Raw genomic sequence first — 26,288 nt, forward strand, 5'->3', positions numbered from 1 at the left:
TATTCTGAGGAGAAATTCAAACCTGCTGCAGGAATTTGTATAAGTAACAAGGAACCAAATATTAATCACCAAGACAATGGGGAACATGTCTCCAGGGCATGTCAGAGACCTTCGAGGCAGCCCCTCCCGTCACAGACCTGGAGGCCTAGGAGGGAAAAATGGTTTCATGGACTGGGTCCCTGGCCCCTCTGCTGTGTGCAGCTCCAGACTTGGTACCATGTGTCTCAGCTGCTCCAGCCATGGCTAAAAGAGGCCAAGGTACAGCTTAGGCCATTGCTTCAGAGGGTTCAAGCCCCAATCCTTGGCAGCTTCCACATGGTGTTGGTCTTGCAGGTGTGCAGAAGACAAAAATTGAGGTTTCTCCACCTAGATTTCAGAGGATGCATGGAAGAGTGTGGCAGACTTGTAACAGTTACTACTTGAGACCCCCCACTATGACAGTTACTACTGTTACTACTTGAGACCGTCATTACAACAGTTATTACTGTTCCTACTTGAGACTGTCATTACAAGGCTGAACGAAGGGGGATGAACACAGAAATGAAAACTTAAAACAAAAGAAACTGTTTTAAAGGAAGGCGCCAAGGGAAGAAGAAGAGAGCTCCCTGCTTCGAGTGAGCAAGAGCAGCCGCCCCGAGCTTCTACAGCCCTTCATATTTATTGGGTAGAAAGAGCAGGGAGGAGGAGGTAATGATTGGTCAGCTGCTTGATTGATCACAGGTTCACATTATTGTTAACAGGCTTCAGATGTGCCTAATCACAAGCAACACTGTGCTTGGGGCATGATTGCCCTCAGGATTCCTTCTGGGTGGCAGATGCAGTTTGTCAGTTTGCTAACAACCTGCTTTCATGAGAACAGTTTGCTGTTTACTCATATAGCCTCCAGTGGTATACTGAGTTGATCACGACCCTCACTCTATGAGGAGCCCTCATAGAGAACCTCTGCTAGGGCAGTGTGGAAGAAATGTGGGGTTGTAGCCCACACAAAGAGTTCCCACTGGGGCATTGCTTAGAGGAGCTGTGAGAAGAGGGCCACCATGCTCCAGACCCCAGAATGGTAGATCCACCAGTTTGCATCATGTGCCTGGAAAAGCCACAGACACTCAATGCCAGCCCATGAAAGTGGCTGGGAGTGGGGCTGTATCCTGCAAAGCCACAGGGGTGGAGCTGCCCAAGGCCTTGAGAGCCCATCTCTTGCAATCAGCATGACCTGAATGTGAAACATGGAGTCAAAAAAGATTATTTAGGATCTTTAAGGTTTAATTCCTGCCTCATTGGATTTTGGACTTACATGGGGACTGTAGCCTCTTTGTTTTGACCAATTTCTCTCACTTGCAATGGGTGTATTTACCCAATGCCTGTACCTCCATTGTATCTAGGAAGTAACTAACTTGGTTTTGATTTCCATAGGTGGAAGAGACTTGCTTTGTCTCAGATAATACTTTGGACTTGGATTTTTAGGTTCCTGCTGGAATAAGGTAAGACTTTGGGGGACTCTTGGAAGATCATGATTATGTTTTGAAATGTGAGGACATGAGATTTGGGAGGGGCCAGGGCAGAATGATATGATTTGGCTGTGTCTCTACTCAAATCTCACCTTGAACTGCAATAATCCCTATGTGTTAAGGGCAGGACCAGGTGGAAATGATTGAATCCTGGGGGCAGTTTCCCTCATGCTGTTCTTGTGATTGTGAGTTCTCATGAGATCTGATGGTTTTATAAGGGGCTTTCCCCTTTGCTTGGCACTTATTCACTCTCCTGACACCCTGTGAAGAGGTGCCTTCCATCATAATTGTAAGTTTCCTGAGGCCTCCCCAGCCACGCTGAAGTCAATTAAACCTCTTTTCTTTACAAATTGCTAAGTCTTGGGTATTTCTTCATAGCAGTGTGAGAATGGACTAATACAGTATATTTACAGAGAAGCAAAGTAGATTAGTGGTTGCCCAGGGCTACAGTCAGGGATAGGAATGGGGTTGTGGGGCTATGGGAAGTGACTATTAATGGGTATGAGATTCCTTTTGGGGATGATGAGAAAAAATTTTTTTCTGAGACGGGATCTTGCTCTGTAATCCATGCTGGAGTGCAGTGGTGTGAACACTGCATTGTAGCCTTGACCTCCTGAGCTCAAGTGATCCTTTCACTTCACACTCCTGAGTAGCTGGGACTACAGGCATGCACCACTGTGCCAGGCTAATTTTTTACTTTTTTTATTAGCCTGTTCTCATACTACTAACAAAGACATACCTGAGACTGAATAATCTATAAAGTTAAGAGGTTTAACTGACTCACAGTTTCATATGGCTGGGGAGGCCTCACAATCATAGTGGAAGATGAATGAGCAGCAAAGTCATGTCTTACATGGAGGCAGGCAAGAGAGAGCATGTGCAGGGGAACTCCTCTTTATAAAATGATCAGATCTCATGAGACTTATTCACTACCATGAGAACAGCATGGGAAAGAACCACCCCCATGATTTGATTACCTCCCCCAGGTCCCTCCCACAACACAGAGGAATTATGGGAGCTACAATTTGAGATTTGGGTAGGGACACAGCCAAACCATATCAGATGGATCTCACTATGTTGCCCAGACTGGTCTCAAACTCCTGGGCTCAAGCAATTCTCCTGCCTTGGCCTCCCAAAGTGTTAGGATTACAGGCATGAGACATTGTACCCAACCTGAAAGTGTCTTAAAATTGATTGTAGTGATGATTGCTCAACTGTGAATATATTAAAAACCATTGGGTATACTTTTTTTAAAAAGAGGAATCATATAGTATATGAATAATATCTCAAAAAAAGTTGTTAAAAAAGTGACCTCTGGATTGGGAGCTACTGGTGACCTCAGTGAAAGCAGTTTCTAGAGTGGTGGAAGTAGACTTCAGATTAAAGAGTGTTGAGGAATGAATGAAAGATGAGGAACTAGGTAACAAAAGTCATCTAGCCTTTCAAGACCTGTGACAAAGAAGATAGGGTGGTACTAGAAAAGGGGGCAGGTTTTATCAAGGATAGACTGGATAAAGAAAATGTGGTATGTATAAACCATGGAATACTCTGCAGCCATAAAATGGAAAGAGGTCATGTCCTTTGCAGGGACATGGATGGAGCTGGAAGCCATTATCCTCAGTAAGCTAATGCAGGGACAGAAAACCAAACTCCACATGTTCTCACTTTTAAGTGGGAGCCGAACAATGAGAATGCATGGACACATGGTGGGTGGGGAACAACACACACTGGGGCCTATTGTGGGGACGGTAGAGGTAGGGAGAGCATCAGGAAGAATAGCTAATGGATGCTGGGCTTAATATCTAGGTGATGGGTTGACCCGTGCAGCAAACCACCATGGCACACGTTTACCTACGTAACAAACCTGCATATCCTGCCCATACACCCTGGAACTTAAAAGTGGAAGGAAAAAAAAAAAAAACACACAAGAGAAATGGACGGAATTTAACAAAATTTGCCACACTACTCTCAAGATTGTAACGATATATATGCCCATCAGAGAATTTTGACTGCATCTTTACCTCATATATAATAAACATTTCAAATATTTGTTCTCTGAAGAGGTTAAAAATATATCTTTTTCTTGAATTAATTTCATTTTCAGCTATCAAAGATTTTTTGGTTACATATGTTTATCAACCATTTTAATTTCTTTTGTGAATTTCCTTTTCAGGTTATTTGCTTATTTTTCTTCCTTTATTTTAATAAACAGTTATATTGTCTGTTTTTAAAAAGGGAAGCGGGCTTAAAGGAAATGTGATTTTTTAAAAAGAGATAATCCACTAGAGAGAAATAAATTGAAGCTATTAGATCAGAAGAAGGGTGAGGTTTGGGGGCAGTGACAGTTGCAAGGTGCTGGAGTCCATAAAAACTTGAGTGTCAAATATTGGAAGAGGGTCTCTCTTTCTGATTTAAAAAGAAAACAAAATTCTTCTAAAATCTGTCTAGGTATAGCCTCTTCTCTAAGATAACATGGTTGCTTTCACCAAGAGTTCCCACTGTTTTCATTTAACAATCCATTTTTCCTTATTAGTCAGAATTAGGTTCAGATAAAGAAAAGGATCACATTGTGAGAAATATAATTCCCAAGGATTATAACAACAGGTCTACTCTTTCATTTCAAGGATCGGCTTTGACATCAAATGAGTGAAATGATAGTCTCCCTCAAAAATGTTGTTTTTATTTAGCTAAAAATAGGACGAATGCCATCTATATGGAGAGAGATGAAACTGCAGTTATTTTCAAATTGCTAAATAAAATTTTTCCCCTCAAATCTGAGCCTAGATGACCATTTTGGAACTCTGCAAGGAACATAAACATGAAACATTCCAATTTCTCTATTTCCTAGAATACAAAATTATTTGGTGATGGCTTTTTTTCCTACACTTGATTTCTGGGTTATTTTCCAAGGTTTAGTCCTGCCAGTCTTCCTAAAATATTTGTTTTCTGAATGCTTAAACTCAATCCCAGCTGAAAGGCCCTGACAGAAATCCCTCATTGTAGTAAAGAGTTGGTGGTGGAAACTACTTTAAAATGCAGAGACGCTGGGTGCAGTGGCTCACACCTGTAATCCTAGCACCTTGGGAGTCCATAGCGGTGGATCACTTGAGGCCAGGAGTTCGAGACCAGCCTGAGCAACATGGTGAAACCCCATCTCTACTAAAAATACAAAAATTAGTTGGGCATGGTGGCGCATGCCTGTAATCCCAGCTACTTGGGAGGCTGAGGCACGAAAATTGCTTGAACCGGGGAGGCAGAGGTTGCAGTGAGCCAAGATCATGCCACTGCACTTCAGCCTGCACGACAGAGCAAGTCTCTGTCTTAATAATAATAATAATGTAGTGACATGTTACCTTTATTAATTTTCTTATCTGTAGGCCATAAATTGTATTCTGATGGATAAACTGAGCCTGGGAAAAAGCACTCAGAAATGCAATGGAAGAGTTATCGCTACAGGGATTGGCTCAGCCATGACACATTTGTAAAGAAGGAAGAACTTCTAACCTCAGTTATGTTTCAGCACAGGAAGCCTTCTTGCCAGATCTCACTTTCATCAGTTAGAAGTAAGCTCGATGATGTGAATTTTGGTTGAACAATTTGTATTTATGGATTGAACACCTCTTTAGCTACAATGGAAAACTGGAAAACAATTATTAGCGTTCTTTCTGTTCTTTCTACAGAAACACTGGCACAGAAGCCAGAAGTTACGCAGTCCATAAGAAATGTTACAAAGACATCCTGAACGTTGCTTTGATACAGTCATCCATGGTGCTATGTCATCATTCTGCCCTGAGCCACTGTGAGTCATTCTTTGCCTTGGTGCTCACACTGAATTCACAGAAATTCAAGACAAAATTCTTCCATATCACCTTAGGAAAATTGAATAATTTATTTTTTGCTGTGTTAATATTCCCTTATTATTCAATTTTCCTGACACATACAAAGTTCATTTTAAATGGTAGTAGATTTATTTACAGCAGAAACACAGAGAGGTGATTTGGCATAGTGATTAAGAGCACATACTCAAGGGGCCACGCTGCCTAAACCTGAATCTTTGGCACTTACTACTAGTTCAATAAGCTTTTTTCTATGCCTCAGTATTCTCATAAGTAAAATGGGAATAATAACAGCCTGCATAGGACTACGGTGGGAATGAAATGAATTCATTCCCATAAAGTGCTCAGAACAGTGGGCATATTCAACATCCTCAGTAAATGTTTAGCCATTCTTATTAGCTCTAATTTTAAATTAAGAAAATGATTCACATTATACCATTTGAATCTGAATATTGACTACAATATTAGGAAATGTGATAGTACCCGAGGAAATTCTCAAGGGCTAAATAAGCACTAACACATCACAGAGAACCAAGAAAGGTTCAAGTCTAAGGTGCAGGAACAAGACCTTGGGCTGCAGCCATGGATGTACCCTCAACTAGCTGTGTGACGTGGGGCCTTGCTTTCTTGTCTGTAATGAATTCTAGCCTTCAGCAAGCTATCTTTCCTTGAATTCAATTTTTTTGTTCTGTCAGCTGAGTACACAATTTATACAAATCTGAACAGAATATAAGTATCTATCAAATAGTTTTCAAGTTAAAAAAAAATGGAAAATAACATGGAGATCCCAAAGTCCAAAGTATGAGTTTGAGTGGTCCTGTCCCATTAACACATTTCCTTGTATGAACACTTTAATGAGAGTTCCACTAAATAAGGCAGAGAAAAGTTCAAGAGCCTTTCTAGGACTGCTATACCATGCATGGTACTGGAATATCGCTGACTTCCGTGCTGTGGCTGACCAGAAGTGGCACTCCTGGCCTATGACTCTATTTCTAATCTGGATATTCTTATATTAATAATGTGACATCCCATAAATCACTTTTTAGGAAAAAACAGAATTGGTGGTACATCATTTGAAATACAATTAAAATAATGACAATTTCTAAGATTACTGGACTTCTGTAAAACCTGTTTCACCTGAGATGACTAAAATAAAAACTCATAAAAAATAATGAAATGATGGTGTTATACACACTGATTTATTTTAAAACTTAATAGGAAATCACAAAATATTTAATAAAAATAGTTTTAAATACATTTTTAAAGTCTAAAGGAAAGTCTCTATTTATAATCCTCCCACCTCCGCCTCCCAAGTAGCTGGGGCTATAGGCACATGCTACTACACCTGGCTTAAAGGTGCAGTTTTAATGGCAGATTTCAGACTCCTTAAGCTACATGATGGCTAATAGTCAGCTTAAGGACTTAAAAAATGTACATTTATAAAACATTGAGGGAATTCACCAAAATGTTTTGTAAACATTATAAACAAACATCTACTATATAATGTGGGAGAAAGTTTCATGATCTATTTAGAAAGGTTTAAATCCTGTATTTTATACTATTTTATAAAGTTACTATTACTATGAAATTTGCATTATACATTCTGTGTCACCCTTATATATCACCTTCACTAATATCAAGGACAAGCTTGTAAAATATATGTATTACACTATATACATACATACACAGACATAGTACTTCTTTCCCCTTGCATAATGCCTCTTCATAAGAACATATGTGGTCTCAGGAACAATCAGAGCATAGCAAAATGCTGCCTTAATTGTTTAATTAAATGTTGTGTGTCCACATGGTCTGGAAATGCTGCTTCAGACTTCTGCGCAGCAACATAGCTTCTCTGCAGATCTCCAATCTGCAAAAAATACAAGAATAAGACCATAGAATGAGATCAGAAAAAATGAGTAAGGAAGCAAAAAAGAAAATAAGACATAGTATCTGCATGCTGTAGAAATTCAAAGGGTTCTTTTTTTTTTTTTTAAACAAGCCCACAACCGACATCACAACTCAAAGGATTCTTAAAGGCAAATTGCTTAATTGTGCTACTTTGATTTTAGAATTCTAGATTATAATTCAATCTTGAAAAGTATGTGAGAAAGATAAAATAGCCAATTATATAAATAATTTACAGCTGTCTGGTAATGAATTTAGAAACCTATGTTTTCTTTTCCTGTCACTGATGATAGTATTATAAATGTAAAATGACATGTGCATGCTGAAACAGCCAGCTCTAGATAGCTCAGAAAACTTAGAGAAAACTCTCTGTAAGGTACCACAAACAAAAACATATTTTGATTAGAGTTGTTACCTTTTAGACAGAAAATTTAAGCAAAAACTCCTGTATTTAAGGCATAATAACATGTTTTCAGAGGTTTTAGGTGGTGCTGGCACAATAACGTTGGGAAAATATCTGGTTTTAAAAGTTTATAAAGCATGTCTCTGCTTTTCAATGAACTTGATATTAATTCCCAAAGAAAAACACACATACTGTCTGAATGTATCCTTTTCATTGATACATAATAACTTATATTTATGAGGTACATGCAATATTTTGATACAAGCATACAAGGTATAATGATCAAATCAGGGTAACTGGGGTATTCGTCACCTCAAACATTTATAATTTCTTTGTGTTGGGAATATTCCAAATCTTCTAGCTATTTTGGAATATATAATAAATTATTAATTATAGTCTGAGTATATCTTGATTCATGGATACGTTCTAAAAAGGAAGGGCTTTTTGGTGTATATACTCAAAAAATCTAGATAAATTCTGGTAGATTTCTGGTAACAATATATATGTATAGAAACAGAAATTAAGTTTCCTTTTTCAAATCATAACACTTCTTTTTAATATACTGTTTTCTGTTATGGAAGTGTAGCCTTTTGCTTAAAGAAGATATCTCATTTGAGTTATGTATTATTAAAATGTGGTGCTATTCCTGAAGGTAAGCCAGCCCTCTTAGGGGTTTAACTAACTGAGCACTAGCACAGTGCAGTGGGAAACACATGGACATCATTGGGATCTGGGTGTGAATCTGAAATCTACCACTGCCATGGGACACAGAAGTCTTTCATCCTCTTTAAGCCTTGGGTTCCATTAGAAATTAAGCTGCTTGAGGTACAGGTTTTTGTCTTTTACTCATCATTACATCCTCTGTGCCAAAAACAGGGCCTGGTATATAGCAAAGGCTCAATAAACAGAACATCGGTCATGAAAAACATGAGTGAGGAAGGCGGGGTAGTTGGGAGAATTAGAGAAAGTATGTAAAGCACCCAGAACAGTGGCTGGTACTTACAGGTGCTCAATAATTACAACTCATGAATGACAGCTTATTTTATTTTCAATACAAAAATGACAATGTAGATGACTTCATATTTATGCTATGAAAAATAACATCTTTATAAATATCTTACGGTCTATCAAGACCCTAATTTACATCACAAATATTTTTAGCCATTTCCTTATTCTCAAAACAGACTCACCTTCCAAGTACAAGCTAGTTATTAGATGTCTTTTGCTTGTTTTCTTATTGTTAAAAATGGCATGTGGTTCCCTTTAGCTTTTGGATACTAACTGACTTGCAATACGGTATTCAGTTTCATTTCCCCCATATTCTTCATAGCTAAGATAGCTTTCACATTAGAATATCACTAATTTTACAGCAATGGTACCAGAAACTTGGTGGCAATATGATCTACTAATAATACACAGGATTTTGTTGCTGTAAAAGCCAATAAATAGCTAAATACTTCCCATACCAGGAGTTATTAAATGAGAATTTCTTCAATGACTAAATGCCGTATTTCAAAACATAAAATAATTCTATAATCTATAATGGAGTTTAGTCAATATTCAGCAATAAATTAAAAGTTTTAAAAACTGTCCCTTGAAGTAAAGATGTATAAATATATATAGTAATTAAGAGTTTTAAAAAGTCATTTCTTTCAGGAAGATGAGGTTAGAATTTCCTTATTTATCTGTACATTTTTTAAAACCAAGAAAACAAAAAAGAAGAGATCAGATGAAAAATTAATAAAGAAAGAATACCTTATCAGAGATTGTTGCAAAATTAAAATGCGGTTCATACATATGGGGTGCTAGAGATGATGCAGTTTGTAATAGTGCCCTTGCCTGTGTATAAAAATAAAGAAAAGAAAAACCAAAGGCATATGAACATATATCAGCACTATATTTGTGATTTTTTTTTTTTTTGGTAAAATAATTCTTTACCTATGACAGGACTTAATAACATGAGCCTGTGATAAATACAGACAACATTCCTCATGAAATACAATTAACCACTGATACCTTGCCAAAATTATCTTAATAATAAATGCTTCACAAGACACAGAAAATAAGAGAACTGAAAATTCAGAGTACATTTAAAGTTATTTGGGAACCAATGTTCTCATAAAGTTTATATTTCAATATAACATACAATTTGAAATACAATCTTCTCAATACTACAACTTTCTTCTTAATCTAATTTTTACTGCTGTTGATTGACTAAGCAGGCTCTAATTACCTAACAACCAAAAAAACATTGTAAATTTCAAAGCCCAAAATTCTGTGCTGGATGACAGTGAGCAACTATTTAATATATTGCCGATCAGTTTTGTTAGTGAGGCAGCAACTGAATATGACAAGCTTTCTGTTCTCTAAGATACTCAAAATATAACATTCACACTTTTTTTTTGCAATCGTAGGATCATATAATGCAGAGACCACTGATTAGCATGAGAGGCTTACACATTCATTAAGACCACAAATTCAACATTACAAGCTGCTAACAACCCCTCAACTTGTAGCTACATCTAAAACTTCTATCCATGACCCTGAAGACAAATTTGTATATCTTCTTAAATGGAAAACAAAGTGATATCAGTCCATATAGAATGACAGATATAATTTTTAATAAAATGAAGTTCATATTATGAAATCTTTCACCAAAACATTTCAAATCAATTGTATGCTAGAGAAACTACAATAAGTAGGAGGAAAAGAAAATCACCAACATGGGAACAGAGAAAAATCACAAAAATCACTTGTTTCATCATATGAATATAGGCAAAGTTCCTGACAAACAAGTGTCCATTTTAGAACAGCCTGTAAACTACAAATCCATCTTCCTTATTTTGGGAGAATTTATGCAATAAAGGTAACATCCAATGACTTTCTTTCCTTGTTGTTGTTAAAAGTTTATCATTGTGCTTAGAAGACCAGGCTAACGTACTGGCGATGCTGTTTGCCAGGTCTGTGACCTTGGGCAAAGTTACCCTCCTCAAGCCTCCGTTTCTTTATCTCTGAAGTGGGGAATGTAATGATATTTGCCCTTGATTGCCACTAATATTGTATGAACATATTTAGTATTTTAAACTTTTTGTTTTACGTATATCATTATAATAATACAATTTATTAAGCATCTATCATGTGCTCCATACTATGCTTCTACTATGCCAAGTGCATGAACTAATACAAATAATCCCTTCAAGTCACTACTATTACACTCTATTTTATGTATCGTCCATTCATTCCACAAATATTGACTGAGCACCTACCATGTGGCAGGTACTGTTTCTGATGCTGGGAATATAACAGTTACATGACAGATATGGTCACTCTTTTCATGCAACTGACATTCTACATCCTACACATAAATATGAAAATATCTGATAAAGTGGTAAATACTGTGAAGAAAAAAAGTAAGAGATGTGATAGCACCCAAGGGCTCTTTTAGACTGATGGGGAAGATGACCTTTCTAAGGAGGTGGCATTTAATCTAAGACCTGAATGACAAGAAAGAAATTTGTCATTGTAAGATCTTAAGGAAGAACACTCCAAAGGCCCTAAAGGAAGACAGAGCACTGTCTGTCTGCAGAGCAGCAAGGTAGCGACGTGTCTGCAAGTCAGTGGGAAAGAAGTAGTGGCAAAAGATGCGGTCTGAGAGGGAGCCAGAGGCCGGGTCACCTGGGGCCTCAGGCCATAGACATGGTTTCAAGTCCAGATTTTATTCCAAGTTCAAGGAGAAGGCACTAGAGGATTTTAAGCAAAGTAGTATTAAACAGTCTTCATTTAAAAAAAAATCTCTCAGGCTGTTCTGAGAAGAGTGTATCATAGAGTGCACTTACTTGCTGATGTAGGTGGAAACAAAAACATCAGCTAGGCGGCTCTCATAGTAGTCCACGCAAGAGATAACAGCAGTCTGAAGAAGGGTTGTGGGAATGGAGAAAGGTGGCCAGGCTCAGAATGTGATGGGACTCTGAGGTCAGAATGACAGGGCTTGCTGAATATGATGTGGGCGCAGGTGTGGCAGGGGGAAGCAATAAAAAAAGAGAGGTTTCAGGGGTGGCTCCAAGGATTTTGGCTTGAGTGGTTATGTAGTAGACAGGGAATGGTGACTGGTAGAACAGTTCACTAAGATAGGGAAGACTGGGGAGGCGCAGATTTGTCCTAATAAAATCAAACATTCTATTTTGGACTCAGAATGGTTAAGTAACTTGTCCCAAGGTCACACAGCTAATACGCAACAGAGCTGGGATTCAAATCCACGCCTGTCAGATTCTAGAGCTCATTTTAAAATAACATACGCTGTAACGCTACCACACATGACAGCTTTTCTCTGAAGAAAGCAGACTGCCCAGCGAGCTGCTGCCAGTTCACTGACCTGTTCAACGTGGCCCTTCCGCATCTCCAGCACGGCCAGGTTGTTGTAGGCCTCAGCGTGGTGGTTGTTGTTGACCAGAGCCAGCCTGAAGCACTGATGGGCCAAATTGGTATCTCCTATTCCCTACAAAAGAAAGTCCATGTTCACACCCATCGGTCCATTTACTTCCTCCTCCCTTCTTTCCTCATAGATATCTCTTCTGCTACCACACAAAAAGCATCAAGTGCCATACAATTATAGAAGTCAACGTGAATTCTATATAAATGGATTTAACCCAAGAATATAAAATAAGCCACAATGACTCCTAGAAACTTCTAAATTTCCCCATAAGACTACAACCAATCTGGATTTAGGATAATTCCTGAATATTTCTTCAAACTAATTTTTTTGTTTGTTTTGAGACAGGGTCTCACACTTTGTCACCCAGGCTGGAGTGCAGTGCTACGATCATAGCTCACTGCAGCCTTGACCTTCTAGGCCCAAGTGATCTTCCTGCCTCAGCCCTCAGAGTAGCTGGGATTACAGATGTGCACTACCACACCCCGCTGATTTTTTAATGTTTTGTAGCGACAGAGTCCCACTTGTTGCCCAGGGTGGTCTCGAACTCCTGGGCTCAAGCAATCCTCCTGCTTCAGCCTCCCAAAATGCTGGAAATACAGGCATGAGCCACTGTGTCTGGCTCAAACCAACTTTCTATAACAGAAATTATATCAGAAAGACAACATACCACAGCTACATGTCCCAAGTTGTACCAGACATCAGCTGCCTCTTCTTCATTTTCAGCCAAAGAAAGGGCACGTTCAAATGAGGTCAGAGTCATATCATACTGCTGGGCATAGAAGCAACACAGCCCCAGATTGTTAAAAAGCTGGCCGTTATAAATGCCCATCTGCAGCAGTCGCCTTTTCAAAAAAGAACACACAAATTTTGGTGTCAGACCAACTTTGTAAGTTTTAAGACATATATATATATATATATATTTACATAGTTAAAAATGAATTCATCTTGTGATTTTTGATACTCCTTAAGATTATAAATACAACGTGTTATAGTAAATGAAAAAATGTTTAAAGCAAATACAAATAGCTCTCTTTTATAATGGTACTAGTCACGGGGAATGTGTCTAGAGACAAAGAAAAACAACTGATCTAAGTTTTCTCCCCAAATGCTTTGTTAGAGAACCAAAATAAGAAATAGTCACAAAAAGTAAAGCCCACACACTTCAGCTTTATAAAGCTTTGCTGCCCATAGGGTAAATTCCTAAAACTCAATCTGAGGACTGTGTTTAGCATTAACCTCTACATTTTCAGCTGAGTTGGAACCCGTTTTTGGCTCTCTGTACTTTGTGCTTCAGCTGTGTCTACTGAACTCCAACAAGCTTCCACTGAGGAAGACAAAACCATCAGTGGATCCTCACATTATCCACTTAGCTTTCACACTGCAGCTCAAGAGCCCCATTTGCTTCTATGCATCATTAATCCCGTGGGACAAAGGACAAGAGAGTTCATATAAGCAAATGAAAATCCAGCCCAGCTGCTGTGAGAAACCTATGACCCACTTTGGGGGCTGGGGAGTAGAGTCAGCTGCAGGTGCACAGAATAGCGTTCTTATTATTACATTTTATACCCCCAACACATATTTGGAAAGAACCCTTGTCAGCTGTCAGTCATCTCTTTGTATATTACCCAAGGGCTAAAGAAGAAATCAAAATTTAAAAATTAATTTCAGAAGTCATATGTAGAATGAAATAAATACTTAAAGAAGAATCAGTGAATATAATTTATTTAGACTGAAAAAATATTTGGACAAGAATTGACAATGCTGCCCAAAACAGGTGATTCTGTTTCAGGTCCTCATCAAGGTTCAGAACATGGGGCCAAATGCTCTTTGCAAATCTTTTCACCTTTCAATTTCAATGTCTTTATGTTTACTGGTATTAACGGAGGCAGTGATGATTGTAAGTTTTAAGTGACTATTAAACTGTTACTGGTTGATGACAAAGTGGCTAACGCATACAATGACAATGGGGTTTAAAACTCAGTTGTCCAGCGTGTTTCTGCAAGATGCCAGACATCTGCATGTTTCCAAATTATTGGATGTCACTTTAATGCTCATAATACATCTTGGTGTTGAAATTTTAGTTTCATAAAGAAATAGCCTATATCTTATTTTCTCTATACTTTCATTTCATCTTTGTTACTATTTTATCAATATTTCATAGGAAAGTAGTTCTACGAATTGGATGTGAAGTGCACCTGTAAAACCGGAGAGCTATTTCTGGCTGATCAGAATAGAAGTGGTTGCTTCCAATGCATGCGATGGCTTCCACATGAGTATTGTCTTGTTTCAAAACTTCTTTGTAGTATTCGGCTGCTGATGACATATTGTTCATTTCCTATTCTCCATCAAGGAAGAAGAGCAATATTTTATTAATACTGGACAAGAAATTATTTTTTTCTGACTGATTTAAGTCCATTCATTAAATAAGTATTTATTGAGAGGCTACCATGTGCCAGACTCCATTCTAGGCCCTGGGCATACATTATGAACAAAAAGAGAAAGTCGCTGTCCTCAAGGAGGTGACATCTGGTATGAAAGGCAAACAAATATGTAATAGAAGGTTAAGTGCTGTGAAGAAAAACAGAGCAGGATAAGGAGAGAGAGAGAGCAGGGAGGGTGTGCTTCAGAAGGGGTGATGGAAGGGGCCACTTCGGAGAAGGTGCTATTTGAAGAGACCTGACAGAAGTGAAGGATCAAGTCCTGAGCATATCTGGGGGAAGCTCACCCTGGGCAGAGGGAAGAGCAAAGGTATGAGCCTGAGAGGGGAATGTACTTGTCACATATGAAGAACCACACGAAGGTAAATGAGGCTGGAAAAAGGGAAAGTGGCGCAAAAGGCAATGAGAGGCAGCCAGGGCCTTTGTCAGCCAGGGTGAGAACTTCAGATTTTTTTTCTAGTTGAGAGAAATCCATCAGGAGAGGAATAACAATCATATTTGCATTTTGAAAGAATAACTTGACTGCTGCATGCTAGACATACCAAAATAGGAAAGCGTGGTAGCAGGAAGATCAAGAGTCCAGGAAAGAAAAGACGGCAACCAAGACCAAGCTTAGAAATACATACAAAATGAAAAACTAAATAAACCTTCTACAGTTATTATATATTCTTTCTAAAATACTGATAATCATAAATATATGCATCTAATGTTATCAATGAATGTTATATTTCTCAAATCTACCTTCAAGGCCCAGTTCAGGCTCCACATCCTTCACAAAGATTTCCCTAATGCCTTCACTTCACATAGCTGTCTTCTACCTCTCAACTTCCATGGCGTTTATTATGTGAACTTGTTCTCATTAGAGAAGGACTCAAACTTTTTGTTAAATTTTAATCATATCAAATAAGAGACTCTACTGATTGTAAGAAGCACCACACAGTGCTTTTTTAAACAGAATTTTTATTTGATCCTTACTGATATATTTAGACATATTCATACACAGATTGTATCACAGATCACTCTTTTGCATACTTTATATAAAGTACATATACATAAGCAAAATAAATTAAATATAGTATTCCTCTTTCACAAGAAGTATCAAATTCTTCTGAATCCCTTTTTGATTTGGTCATCAATGGCCAGGTGTTTCCACACAGTATTGTTCTATGCAATGATGACACAGCATTTCTTTATACTTGACAAACAGCAATTGTATACATTTACGGGATACAATGTGATGTCTTGAAACATGCATACATTGTGGAATGAGAAAATCAGTCTAATTAACATATATATAGCCTCACATACTTATTTCTTTGTGGTAAGAACATTTAAAATCCACTTTTAATACTTCTTAAAAGTGCTCCAGTATTGTCTCCAAGATTTTCTTCCAAGCTATGGACAGTCATTCTGCTATGCTGATACCTGTGTTTTCTTGATCTTACCAGCAGGTGTCAACAAAAGCTTTCAGGCAACAATCAGTAATAATTACCAGGTTCACCATGCTCCCAAGAGTAATTACCCAAGTTTCCATATAAGCAGACTATGACAACTACATGGCAACTGCCACTTGGCCACAAAAATAGAAAGACGCTACCCATTTTAAGATGTACCTCAAGTTCAGAGATGTTAAAATGTGAAAAACAATCTGAGTCCATGAAATATGTAAATTCCTTTAGAGCAAGATCGTATCGCGTGCCATTTCTTAGCACAAAATTTAGTGTTCTGGAAAGTGAAAAATTAATAAACAAGAATTAAACAACTCTTAAAAATGTTCTTAGCTTCCCATGTTTCCATTAGAACAGAGGTTCTCAAACATGTTGGTCTAAGATTCATTTTAAACTGTTAAAAATTGCTGAGAAGAAGAAGTTTTGTTTACGTAAGTTATATAGATTAATACTAGAAATTGCAACTGAGATATCTTTAAACATTTACTTATTAATTCATTCTAAATAACATACATTAAACCTACTACATATTCACATACATAACATTTTTATGAAAAATAATAAGCTCTTCTGAGTGGAGAAAGTCTGTGGGTTGTACAACCATGTTTGTGACAGAGTAGATTAGTCTGTTTAACCCAGAGAGAGAAGGCCGTTAAGTCCTTTTGAGCATAGATCTAAAGCCAAAAGCTCCACTTGTGCTTTTATCTATAATCAAGCTAACGGTTTGGCCTCCATTTGTCTAAATCTTGTCTCTCTCTCTCTCGGTTGGTTCTCAACATGGAGGAACAGGGATGTAACTTATCAGTCCCATAAAACCCTAATAAAACATTCACCAGTTGACCCAAATCTATGCTTTATAGATATTTCTTCATGTGCTTTATATTTGAAATTCTTTTTCAAAGCCAACAGCATCCCACAGTGCTAGGCTTCAGTGCTACAGCTTCCAAAGGTGGCAATGCCCAATGCAAAGAAGGCTCAAGCCTCAGTAAGCCAGTTGGTTCAAGACTTTGGGTTCTATAAAATTACTTTTGAATACTTGTATACTTAATTAATGGACACAGAAATTGATTTATGTAATCTCGAGGAATTTTAGACTGAAACACCTATTGTACGGACAACCTCATATGTAGTTTTTCAATTAAGTTTTATAAACTTATAAAATATGTGCTTATGCTAAATAAATGTAAACCTTACAAAAGGGTACAAAATTAAAAGTAAATGCCCTGTCCCCAAATTCCAGTAGGCAGAGGCTCTGTTAATAGTTTTTTTAGTATTGTTCAGGAAATTTTGTTCATACTTAAGCATATACATGGGTGTGCATATTTTAAGCATAAACAGAATCATTCTATACATTTCAATATACAGTTTATTTTTTCACTCAGTGTCTTGACTCTTTCCATATCAAAACCAAAAGCTTTACTTCATATTTTTAAATAATACTTCTGCATAGTGTTCCGTCAATAGAGATCATAATTTATTAAACCAGTCCCTTTTTGATTAAGCATATGTTTCCTTTTTCAAACCAAAAAACATACTATAAAAACATCTTTGTACAGGTCTTTGTGCACTTGTATGAAAATAGCCTTAAGGAAAATTCCTAGAAGTAATACTGCCAGGTCAAAGAGTATGCACATTTTAAAATATCATCAATAACTGCAAAAAGCTTCCAAATGTTCATACATGGAGCTTGTTTCTCTACACCCTTGGCAACCCTAGATAACATAGAACTAAGATCTTTGCTAATCTGACTGAGTGAAAAATGGCTTATCACAGTTGTTTTAGCTTTTTATATCTTTAATTATGAGAGGTTAGGCATTTAACACATCAGATATTCTTTATATTTCTCTTTCTGTGAGCTGCCAATTCCTATCTTTTGTCTGTTCTTCTATCCTACCCTATCTTTTGTCCTTCCACTATTGTGTGTGTCGGAGTCTTGCGTGGAACACTGCCCTCCGGGACACAGGAGAGCTGGAGGCTGAGGTGTGGCTCAAGAATCCCTGGGCATTGACTGTGTTCTATTCCAGATGAAAAGAGCCTGTGTTGATGTTGACCATAGTTCAAAAACACAGGAAGGCTCACTGTTTATAAACATTCTCTTCAGAGGAAAAGTTTAGATGGCTTAATTAAGTTCTTCCAAATAGGTGTCACCAAGCCCTAAGTACTAAACGGGGGCGGTTTAGTCAACGCAGCTGGAACTTGGTTGTTGTCTCATCTCTGTGGTGATCTTACTTTCATGGAGAGGGTGAATGGCCACTGTGTAGGCTGAAAGGAAACAAGAGCCTAAGGAAAAGCCACACCATGACATGGAAATACCTCGTTTCCATGTTTACATTCTTGACTAAATAGATGAGAATTTGTATGTGTGTGTTTAAATCTCCCAATTTTAGCAATTTTTAAGCAATGTGTAGTTTGAGGAAATCAAAAGCAGTCTTTTGTCTGTCCCAGGTATGCCAATTATTTTCCCTGTTTGGTATTTTTACCTTTTGTTTTGTTGCATATGGATTTGGTTTCTATTTTTTGTTTTTGCCATATAGAAAATTTAACTTTTACATTCTCAAATTTATCAATCTTTGCCATTATGGCTTTCTAACTTTGTGTCATGATTAGAAAAATCTTCCTCATTCCAATTTATACAAATAATTCATCTGTGTTTACTTCTGGAACTTTCAGGGTTTCATTTTTTGAAGTTTTAAATCTTTAAAGTTTTAAATCTGGCAGTAATGAATAGTATAAATCATTATTCAACCAGCTCTATTTTTAAACTATTTATTAAATAACCAAGTAATGCAATCGGCTTAATAGGCCATCTTTATCACATCTTAAATTTCCATATATATGAACACACATTGATTCTATATTGTTTCTTTACTTTTTTGTTTTTTTGAGACAGAGTCTCACTCTCTCGCCCAGGCTGGAGTGCAGTGGCATAATCTCGGCTCACTGCCAGCTTCGCCTCCTGGGTTCACATCATTCTCCTGCCTCAGCCTCCCGTGTAGCTGGGACTACAGGCGCCCGCCACCACGCCCAGCTAATTTTTTGTATTTTTAGTAGAGACGGGGTTTCACTGTGTTAGCCAGGATGGTCTCGATCTCCTGACCTCGTGATCCGCCCGCCTCGGCCTCCCAAAGTGCTGGGATTACAGGTGTGAGCCACCACAGCCGGTCTATTTTGTTTCTTTATTCTTTTATCAGATTTGTTTAAATTTTACTAGTTCTAGAATAGATTTTATTAATGTAGACTTAAAATAACATTTTCAAGTATATAAATGCCACTTCAAGAATATAATAAATTTGGTATCAAGTGATTTTTACAGTGGTTATTTTTTATCCAATTCACAAACTGTAGATACAAAATCTATAATTAGATTTTTAAATTATTATTATTATTATTTTTGAGATGCAGTTTCCCTCTTGTTGCCCAGAATGGAGTGCAATGGCGCGATCTTGGCTCACTGCAACCTCCACTTCCTGGGTTCAAGCAATTCTCCTGCCTCAGTCTCCCAAGTAGCTGGGATTACAGGCATGTACCACCAAGCCAGGCTAATTTTGTAATTTTAGCAGAGACAAGGTTTCTCCATTTTGGTCAGGTTGGTCTCGAACTCCCGACCTCAGGTGATCCACCCACCTCAGCCTCCCAAAGTGCTGGGATTAAAATAAAATTAAATAACTGCAAAAAATGAATGCTGCAGTAGTTTTCAAATCTTGTTTTGCATCAGAATCAATCACCTAGTGAGCTTGCTAAAAATCCAGATGCCTGAGTCCCAGCTTCCAAGACTTCTGATACAGAGGAAGAGGATGGGTCATGCTTCCCATCCACTCCCAAGGTCATTTCATACACAGTAAGGTTTGAAGACCCCTAGAATAACATTTCCAGGGTAAGGTTATGCAATTGCCTTATGCCTTATAATTGCAAATGCCTTTCAACAAAGAACGGCTAAAATTAAGATCTGTCTTTCAAATGAATAAACAAAATACCTCAAGAAAAACTGAAACAACCAACAAAGAAATCTGGCAAGGATAAATCATTTTAAACAAACAATGAAAAATAAGCAGTTCAACATATTCATCCTAAAATAGACAATATTTAAAAGATATCTGCAACAATGAAAGATACATAAAAAGAAGAGAACATAGAGGAATGGAATCCCTCCAGCCAAGGACAAGCATGATGTATATAACAAAAACCCTACAGGCATACACAGTGCAGGCTGCAATGCTAAAACCAATTTACTGATTAACTGAACATCTATTGTCACATAAACAGAAAAAGAATACACTGGAAATCTGACTTTGGTGTGCTAAACTTTGACATAAGGTAAATTAACTATGCAAATTCAAGGCAAAAGACTGAAATACTGCCACCAACTATTTCAAGTCTGTGCTTAGTCTTTGATCACTCTATTTGTGCATGATTTTCCCTACAACTGAGAGGCTTTCCTCTCCACTCCTTTCTTCCTTCAAGTGTACAGTCAACGTAGAGCAGGGAAAGGTTGAGAAAAGGAATCCACTCCAGAGCTACTCCATATCACAGCCACAGCAACAGTGACTGTAACAGAGGCTTGGAAGCAATTCTTCTGACCAGCAACCATGCAATAAAGATGGGATAGTTCTCTAGCTCTTTCTGCTAGCACTTCCTGCCTAAGAAGAGAAGGGCAAAAGGGCAGAAATGAGCAGAAGGCAAGGGCCTAAAGGTCAGAGCTCCAATTGCACTGGCATAGTCACCACCAGAACAAGCATGAATTCCACTGGTTTAGCTTGTTGGTCAAAGTTTTATTCATACTCAATTTAGAGTCCAGAGTATTTTTATTGATTTATCAAAGTCTTCTATTTATACATTTATAAAAATTACATTTCAAAAGGAAATCATAGTTTTTCTTGACAACGTTAAAATATTTTTATTTAAAAAGTAATGCATGCTTATTATGGAAAATCTGGAAAATACAGAAAGTATAAAAAAAATCATTCATACACTATCACCTAGGTATAGCAGCTATTAATATATTCCATTCTTTTCTAAGAAAATGATTTCAAAATATCATACCTAGCATTTTCAAGGAATTTCAAGGAAACAGAGATGTGTCTGTTCAAAGATATATTAGAAGTCCTAAGCAATAAGACACATTTTTAAAATGGTAAAATAATTGAAGGGAAGAGATGAAACTACCTGTATTTGCAAATGATGATTGTTTTATTTACTTAGAATATCCAAGAGGACCTATGAACAAGATCTTAAAATTTAAAGAGTTGCTAGTATCAAAAACATGTTTAAAAAGTAATACATTCCTATCCACCAGAAATAATCAAATAGAAAATACAAGAGAGAAAAAAAATAAGGATTCCATTCATAGTTATACCTAGAAATACACCTGCATAGAAAAAAGTTAACATAGCAGGCCTGAGACCACTATTCTTAGAAAGGCCTGTATCTGGGAATTTGACTGGTTCTCTACATTGATATGAAACTTTCCCCAAATCATAAGCATAGCTTGCTACACCTAACCTGTTTGCATAAACAGTGTGGTTTGTGCTGAATGCCTGTTTACTTCTGGGAGTGTTTGCTGTGTGATAAACAGTGTGTGTGATTATATGACCAGCATCCAATAGTAACCATGGATACAGAGTCTCTAATGAGCTTCCCTGGTAGACATCACTTCTCATGAGTTGTCATAACTCGCTGCTGGAAGAATTAAGTGTGTCCTGTGTAACTCCACCGGGAGGGAGCTCTTGGAAGCTTGTACCTGGTTTCCTCTGAACTTTACCCCAAGAGCTGTTTCCTTTTACTAATTTTACTTTGTATCCTTTTGCTGAAATAAATCTGAGTCCTGTCAGTCCCAGTAAATCAATGAAAGCGTGGTCTGGGGGACCCCCAACACACCACCTTTCTGGAGATAATTACAAAATATTCACTGAAGAACAAAAAAAGACCTAAGTAAATGGAGAGTTATATCATGATTGAGAATGGGAAGAAAGGCAGACCACTCACCCACTCCCCATCATTCATACACTCAATGTAATTCCAATCAACACGCCTCCAGGGATTTGTATGGTTTTTGATAGGCCAATCCTACAATCACTATGGAAGAGCAAAGGGCCAGGAAAACCAACTGTAAACAAGAAGAACAAGGTGGTAGGATTTGCCCAACCTGATATCATGAATTATTGTAAAACTATAGTAATCAGACAGCAGCGAAGAAATCTCAATGGTACTTTTCATGGAATTTGATGACATGACTAAAATTTATAAGCATGAAGCCAGGAGTTCGAGACCAGCCTGATCAACAAAGTAAGACCTCATTTCTGCAAACAGTAAAAAAAAAAAAAAAAAAATTAGCTGGACATGGGGGCACAAGCCTGTAGTCCCAGCTACCCAGGAGGCTGACATAGGAGGATCACTGGAGCCTAGGAATTTGGAGGCTGCAGTCAGTTATGATTACGCCACTGTGATCTAGCCCGGGCAACAGAGTGAGAACCCATCTCTAAATATATATATATATACATATATATATAGAGAGAGAGAGAGAGAGAAAGAGAAAGAGAAAGAGAGAGTATGTAATGTAATGTCAGTATCAACTTTTGTCCATTTGTGGTAGATACATTTTGGGGCTTTCTATTCTGTTCCATTGGACTGTTTGTCCATTCTTATACCAATGTTATAGCAATGCAAGAATCACCTAATACACTATCTAAGAAGGGATTAATTACCAGAATATAGAACTCAAATAATTCAACAAGAAAACAAGCAATCCAATTTAAATATGGACAAAAGACTTGAATAGACATTTCTCAAAAGAAGACATACAAATGGCCACAGGGTATATGAAAACATGCTCAACATCACTAATCATCAGGGAAATGTAAATCAAAACCACAATGAAATATCATCTCACCTCAGTTAGAAGGGCTATCATCAAAAAGACAAAAAATAACTAATGCTGGCAAGGATGTGAAGGCAGGGGAATGAATGCCCGTACACCGTTGATGGGAATGCAAAGTAGTATAGTTGTTATGGAAAACAGTATGGAGTTTCCACAGAAAAACTCAAAATAGACCTACCATATGATCCAGCAATCCCACTGATGAATATATATCCAAAAGAAAGGAAGTCTGTATATCAAAGAGATATCCCATGTTTATTGCAGCACTATTCACAATAGCCAAGATGTGGAATCAACCTGAGTGCCCATCAGTGGATGAATGGAAAGAAAATGTGGTATATAGACACAATAAAGTAATATTGAGCCATAAAAAAGGGTAAAATCCTGTCATTTGCAGGAACATGAATGGAATTGGAAGTCATTATGTTAAGTGAAATAAGCCAGGCACAGAAAGAAAAGTGCCACATGTTCTCACTCATGCAGTAGCTAAAAAAGTGAATCTCATGGAGGTAAAAAGTAAAATTATGGTTACCAGAGGCTAGGAAGGGTGTGGGGAGACTGGAGGATGAAGAGAAGTTGGTTAAGGGGTACAAAAATATTTAGACAGAAAGAATAAGTTCTACTATTTGATAGTACAGTAGGGAAATTATGGTTAACAATAATTTACCTTATATTTCAAAATAGCTAGAAAAGAAGAATTGTAATGTTCCCAACACAAAGAAAAGATAAATGTTTGAGGTGACAGATAACTCAATTACCCTGATTTGATCATTACACATTGTATACAGGAATTAAAATATACATGTACCACAAAAATATGTACAACTATGGTGTATCAGTAAAAAAAAAATAATAACATGAATTACCTCATAGATTCTTGCAATTCCACAGAGCAGGGTTACTTCTCCTGGAAACTTATCTAAGCCTTGTTTGAAAAGATTTAAAGCAGTCACAGGTTGATCCAATGAGACATAAACCTAAAAACAAGATACATTTCAATAAAAGTATAGATTCTTAAAATAATATTTGTTATGACATTTATAATTATTGATTAGTAACAAATTATCTCCTAGATACTACAGTAAAGAATTTTCAGTCGGGCATGGTGGCTCACACCTGTAATCCCAGCATTTTAGGAGGCTGAGGTGGTTGGATTGCTTGAGAACAGAAGAAGTTCAAGACCAGCCTGGGCAACACGGTGAAACCCCATCTCTACAAAAAATACAAAAATTAGCTGGGCATGTTGGTGTGTTCCTGTAGTCCCAGCTATTTGGAGGCTGAGATGGGAGGATCACTGGAGCCTGGGAGGTCAAGGCTGCAGTGAGCCATGATTGCACCACTGCACTCCAGCCTGGGTAACAGAGTGAAATCCTGTCTTTAAAAAGAAAAGAAGCACAAGCAGAAGCAGAAGCAGAAGCAGAAGCAGAAGAAGAAGAAGGAGAAGAAGAAGAAGAAGAATGAATTTTCAAAAATGTGCAGCATTAATTTTCAATAATGATGTTATAGTTTTATCTCCACATGTTATATATAAAGCATTCATTCATTTATTCTCTAACAAATGCTTACTGTGAGCTTACTATGCCAGAGACTGGCAATAGTAACTAAACAAGAAAGAATCGAGGGAAAACCTTTTTAGGATAGAACAGACATGAGTATGCTATAGGCTGGCATTAAGAAACCAATTAGGAGACTGAGGTTAAAGATGCTGAATAAAGAGGAGACGACCCATGGAACAAGGCCTGAGAGAGACAGGCAGTGGACAGGCCCCTCCAAAACAAGAGAGGACACAGGTTCATGAGGTCAGGGAGTTAAGCAAGTTAGCACATAATGGCTTCCACTTCATTAGCAATTAGAACATTAGCAGGAATAAACCATATACTTAATAGGAATTTCTAAAACAGTATTACTATTTTACGTATGACAACATAAGATTATGACACTTTTTTCATGATTTTCGGATCCACTTTCTAAACAGTAAGAGTGTGTTTTGAGAAAAAATCCAAAGGGATGCAACAGAAAACTAAAGTATTTATCATTAAAGTTTGAGATTAGAGAGAGAGGTACGGATAATAACTTTTCAGTTTTTACTTATATACTTTTGAACTGTACAAGTTCTATACTTTAAAAATATAACAAATAATATATAATTAGTATTTACATAATCTAAAAGGTTTAATTTTTAAATTAACAATTAAGAACTTTAAAAAACAATGTTCTTAAAATCTGCTTGATCTCTTTCCTTTGTGTATATATAACATATGTAAATATATATTATATAAAAATATTTATATTACTATATAATAGTATACATTATAATAAACATTATATATAGTTATAATATATATTTATATTATATTATATATTTATTATATTATATATTACATATTTATACTATATGATTATATATGTATATTATTTTTATATATTTATAATTATATAATTTTATATATTTTTATATAAATTAAATATATTGTATTAATATATAAAAATATATACACACATATATATACACATTTCTTTTTTAAAGAGATGGGTCTCACTATGTTGCCCAGGCTGGTCTCAAACTCCAGGACTCAAGCAATGCTCCAGCCTCAGCCTCACAAAGTCCAGCGATTATAGGCACAAGTCACCATGCCAGAGCTCTTTCACTTTTTAACTTTTAATTTCAGGGTACATGTGCAGGTTTGTTATATAGGTAAACTCATATCATGGGGAGTTTGTTGTACAGATTATTTCATCACCCAGGAATTAAGCCTAATACTCAGTCATTTTTTCTGCTCCTCTCCCTCCTTACACCCTCTCAGAGGCCCCAGTGTCTGTTGCTCCCCTCTATGTGTCCATGTGTTCTCATCAGTTAGCTCCCACTTATAAGTGAGAACATGAGGTATTTGGTTTTCTGTTCCTGCGTTAGCTTGCTGAGGATAATGGCCTCCAGCTCCATCCATGTTCCTTCAAAGGACATGCTCTCATTCTTTTTTATGGCTGCATAGTATTCCAGTGTATATGTACCACATTTTCGTTATCCAGTCTGTCATTGATGGGCATTTAAGTTAATTCTATGTCTTTGCTATTCCGAATAGTGCTGCAATGAACATACGCATGCATGTGTCATTGTGACAAAACTAAAATCTGCTTGATCTCTATTACATAATAACCATCCATGCATACATTAAAGAAAAACTTACCTTTATATAGTTGTGTAGGGAATAATAGATTTAAACAAATCAATTTATGGAAAAACAGGTGAAGTCATGTATGTAACAAGAGTTAAATAAAAAGCATATTTTTTCAATGACATAGTAAGTGATTATCAATTAAGATGACAGTCAAATAGTATGACTTCAGCCTTAATTTCTAGTTCTTTCCAAAAAGTTTACTATGATGCCTAGAAACTTCTTTAAGACTTTAAGTGTAGGCTGGGCATGATGGCTTACACCTGTAATC

General features: G+C 37.0%; 1 protein-coding gene and 1 long non-coding RNA gene across 9 annotated transcripts in view; one reads left to right on the forward strand and one right to left on the reverse strand.

Annotated features, from left to right (window-relative positions):
• The first annotated feature begins 513 nt into the window (after window positions 1-513).
• The window catches only part of LOC103886427, a 32,813-nt gene continuing 7,038 nt past the window's right edge, over window positions 514-26,288 (forward strand). Inside the window, exons 1-5 of one of the 3 annotated variants that reach the window (XR_004184822.1) lie at window positions 514-687; window positions 1,411-1,478; window positions 4,883-5,068; window positions 5,186-5,304; window positions 14,246-14,333. This is a non-coding gene — a long non-coding RNA (uncharacterized LOC103886427). Of the gene's footprint in view, window positions 688-1,410; window positions 1,479-4,882; window positions 5,069-5,185; window positions 5,305-14,245; window positions 14,334-26,288 lie in introns of those variants that run through there. The other 2 variants (XR_004184821.1, XR_650015.4) reach the window with 2 other exon arrangements.
• Window positions 6,519-26,288, reverse strand: part of TTC8 (tetratricopeptide repeat domain 8) — a 65,954-nt gene continuing 46,184 nt past the window's right edge. For 4 of the 6 annotated variants that reach the window (XM_009212108.4, XM_009212107.2, XM_003902147.4 and 1 more), the window contains 6 exons: window positions 23,711-23,821; window positions 14,280-14,419; window positions 12,752-12,926; window positions 12,025-12,147; window positions 9,408-9,491; window positions 6,519-7,211 (listed from right to left, as the gene is read on the reverse strand). In XM_009212108.4, the coding sequence (XP_009210372.1) occupies window positions 7,095-7,211; window positions 9,408-9,491; window positions 12,025-12,147; window positions 12,752-12,926; window positions 14,280-14,419; window positions 23,711-23,821 (750 nt within the window). In that variant the 3' untranslated portion in view covers window positions 6,519-7,094. The remainder of the gene's footprint in view (window positions 7,212-9,407; window positions 9,492-12,024; window positions 12,148-12,751; window positions 12,927-14,279; window positions 14,420-23,710; window positions 23,822-26,288) is intronic. The other 2 variants (XM_003902146.4, XM_009212110.3) reach the window with 1 other exon arrangement.

Source organism: Papio anubis, chromosome 7 (assembly GCF_008728515.1).
Source record: "Papio anubis isolate 15944 chromosome 7, Panubis1.0, whole genome shotgun sequence".
NCBI lineage: Eukaryota > Metazoa > Chordata > Mammalia > Primates > Cercopithecidae > Papio > Papio anubis.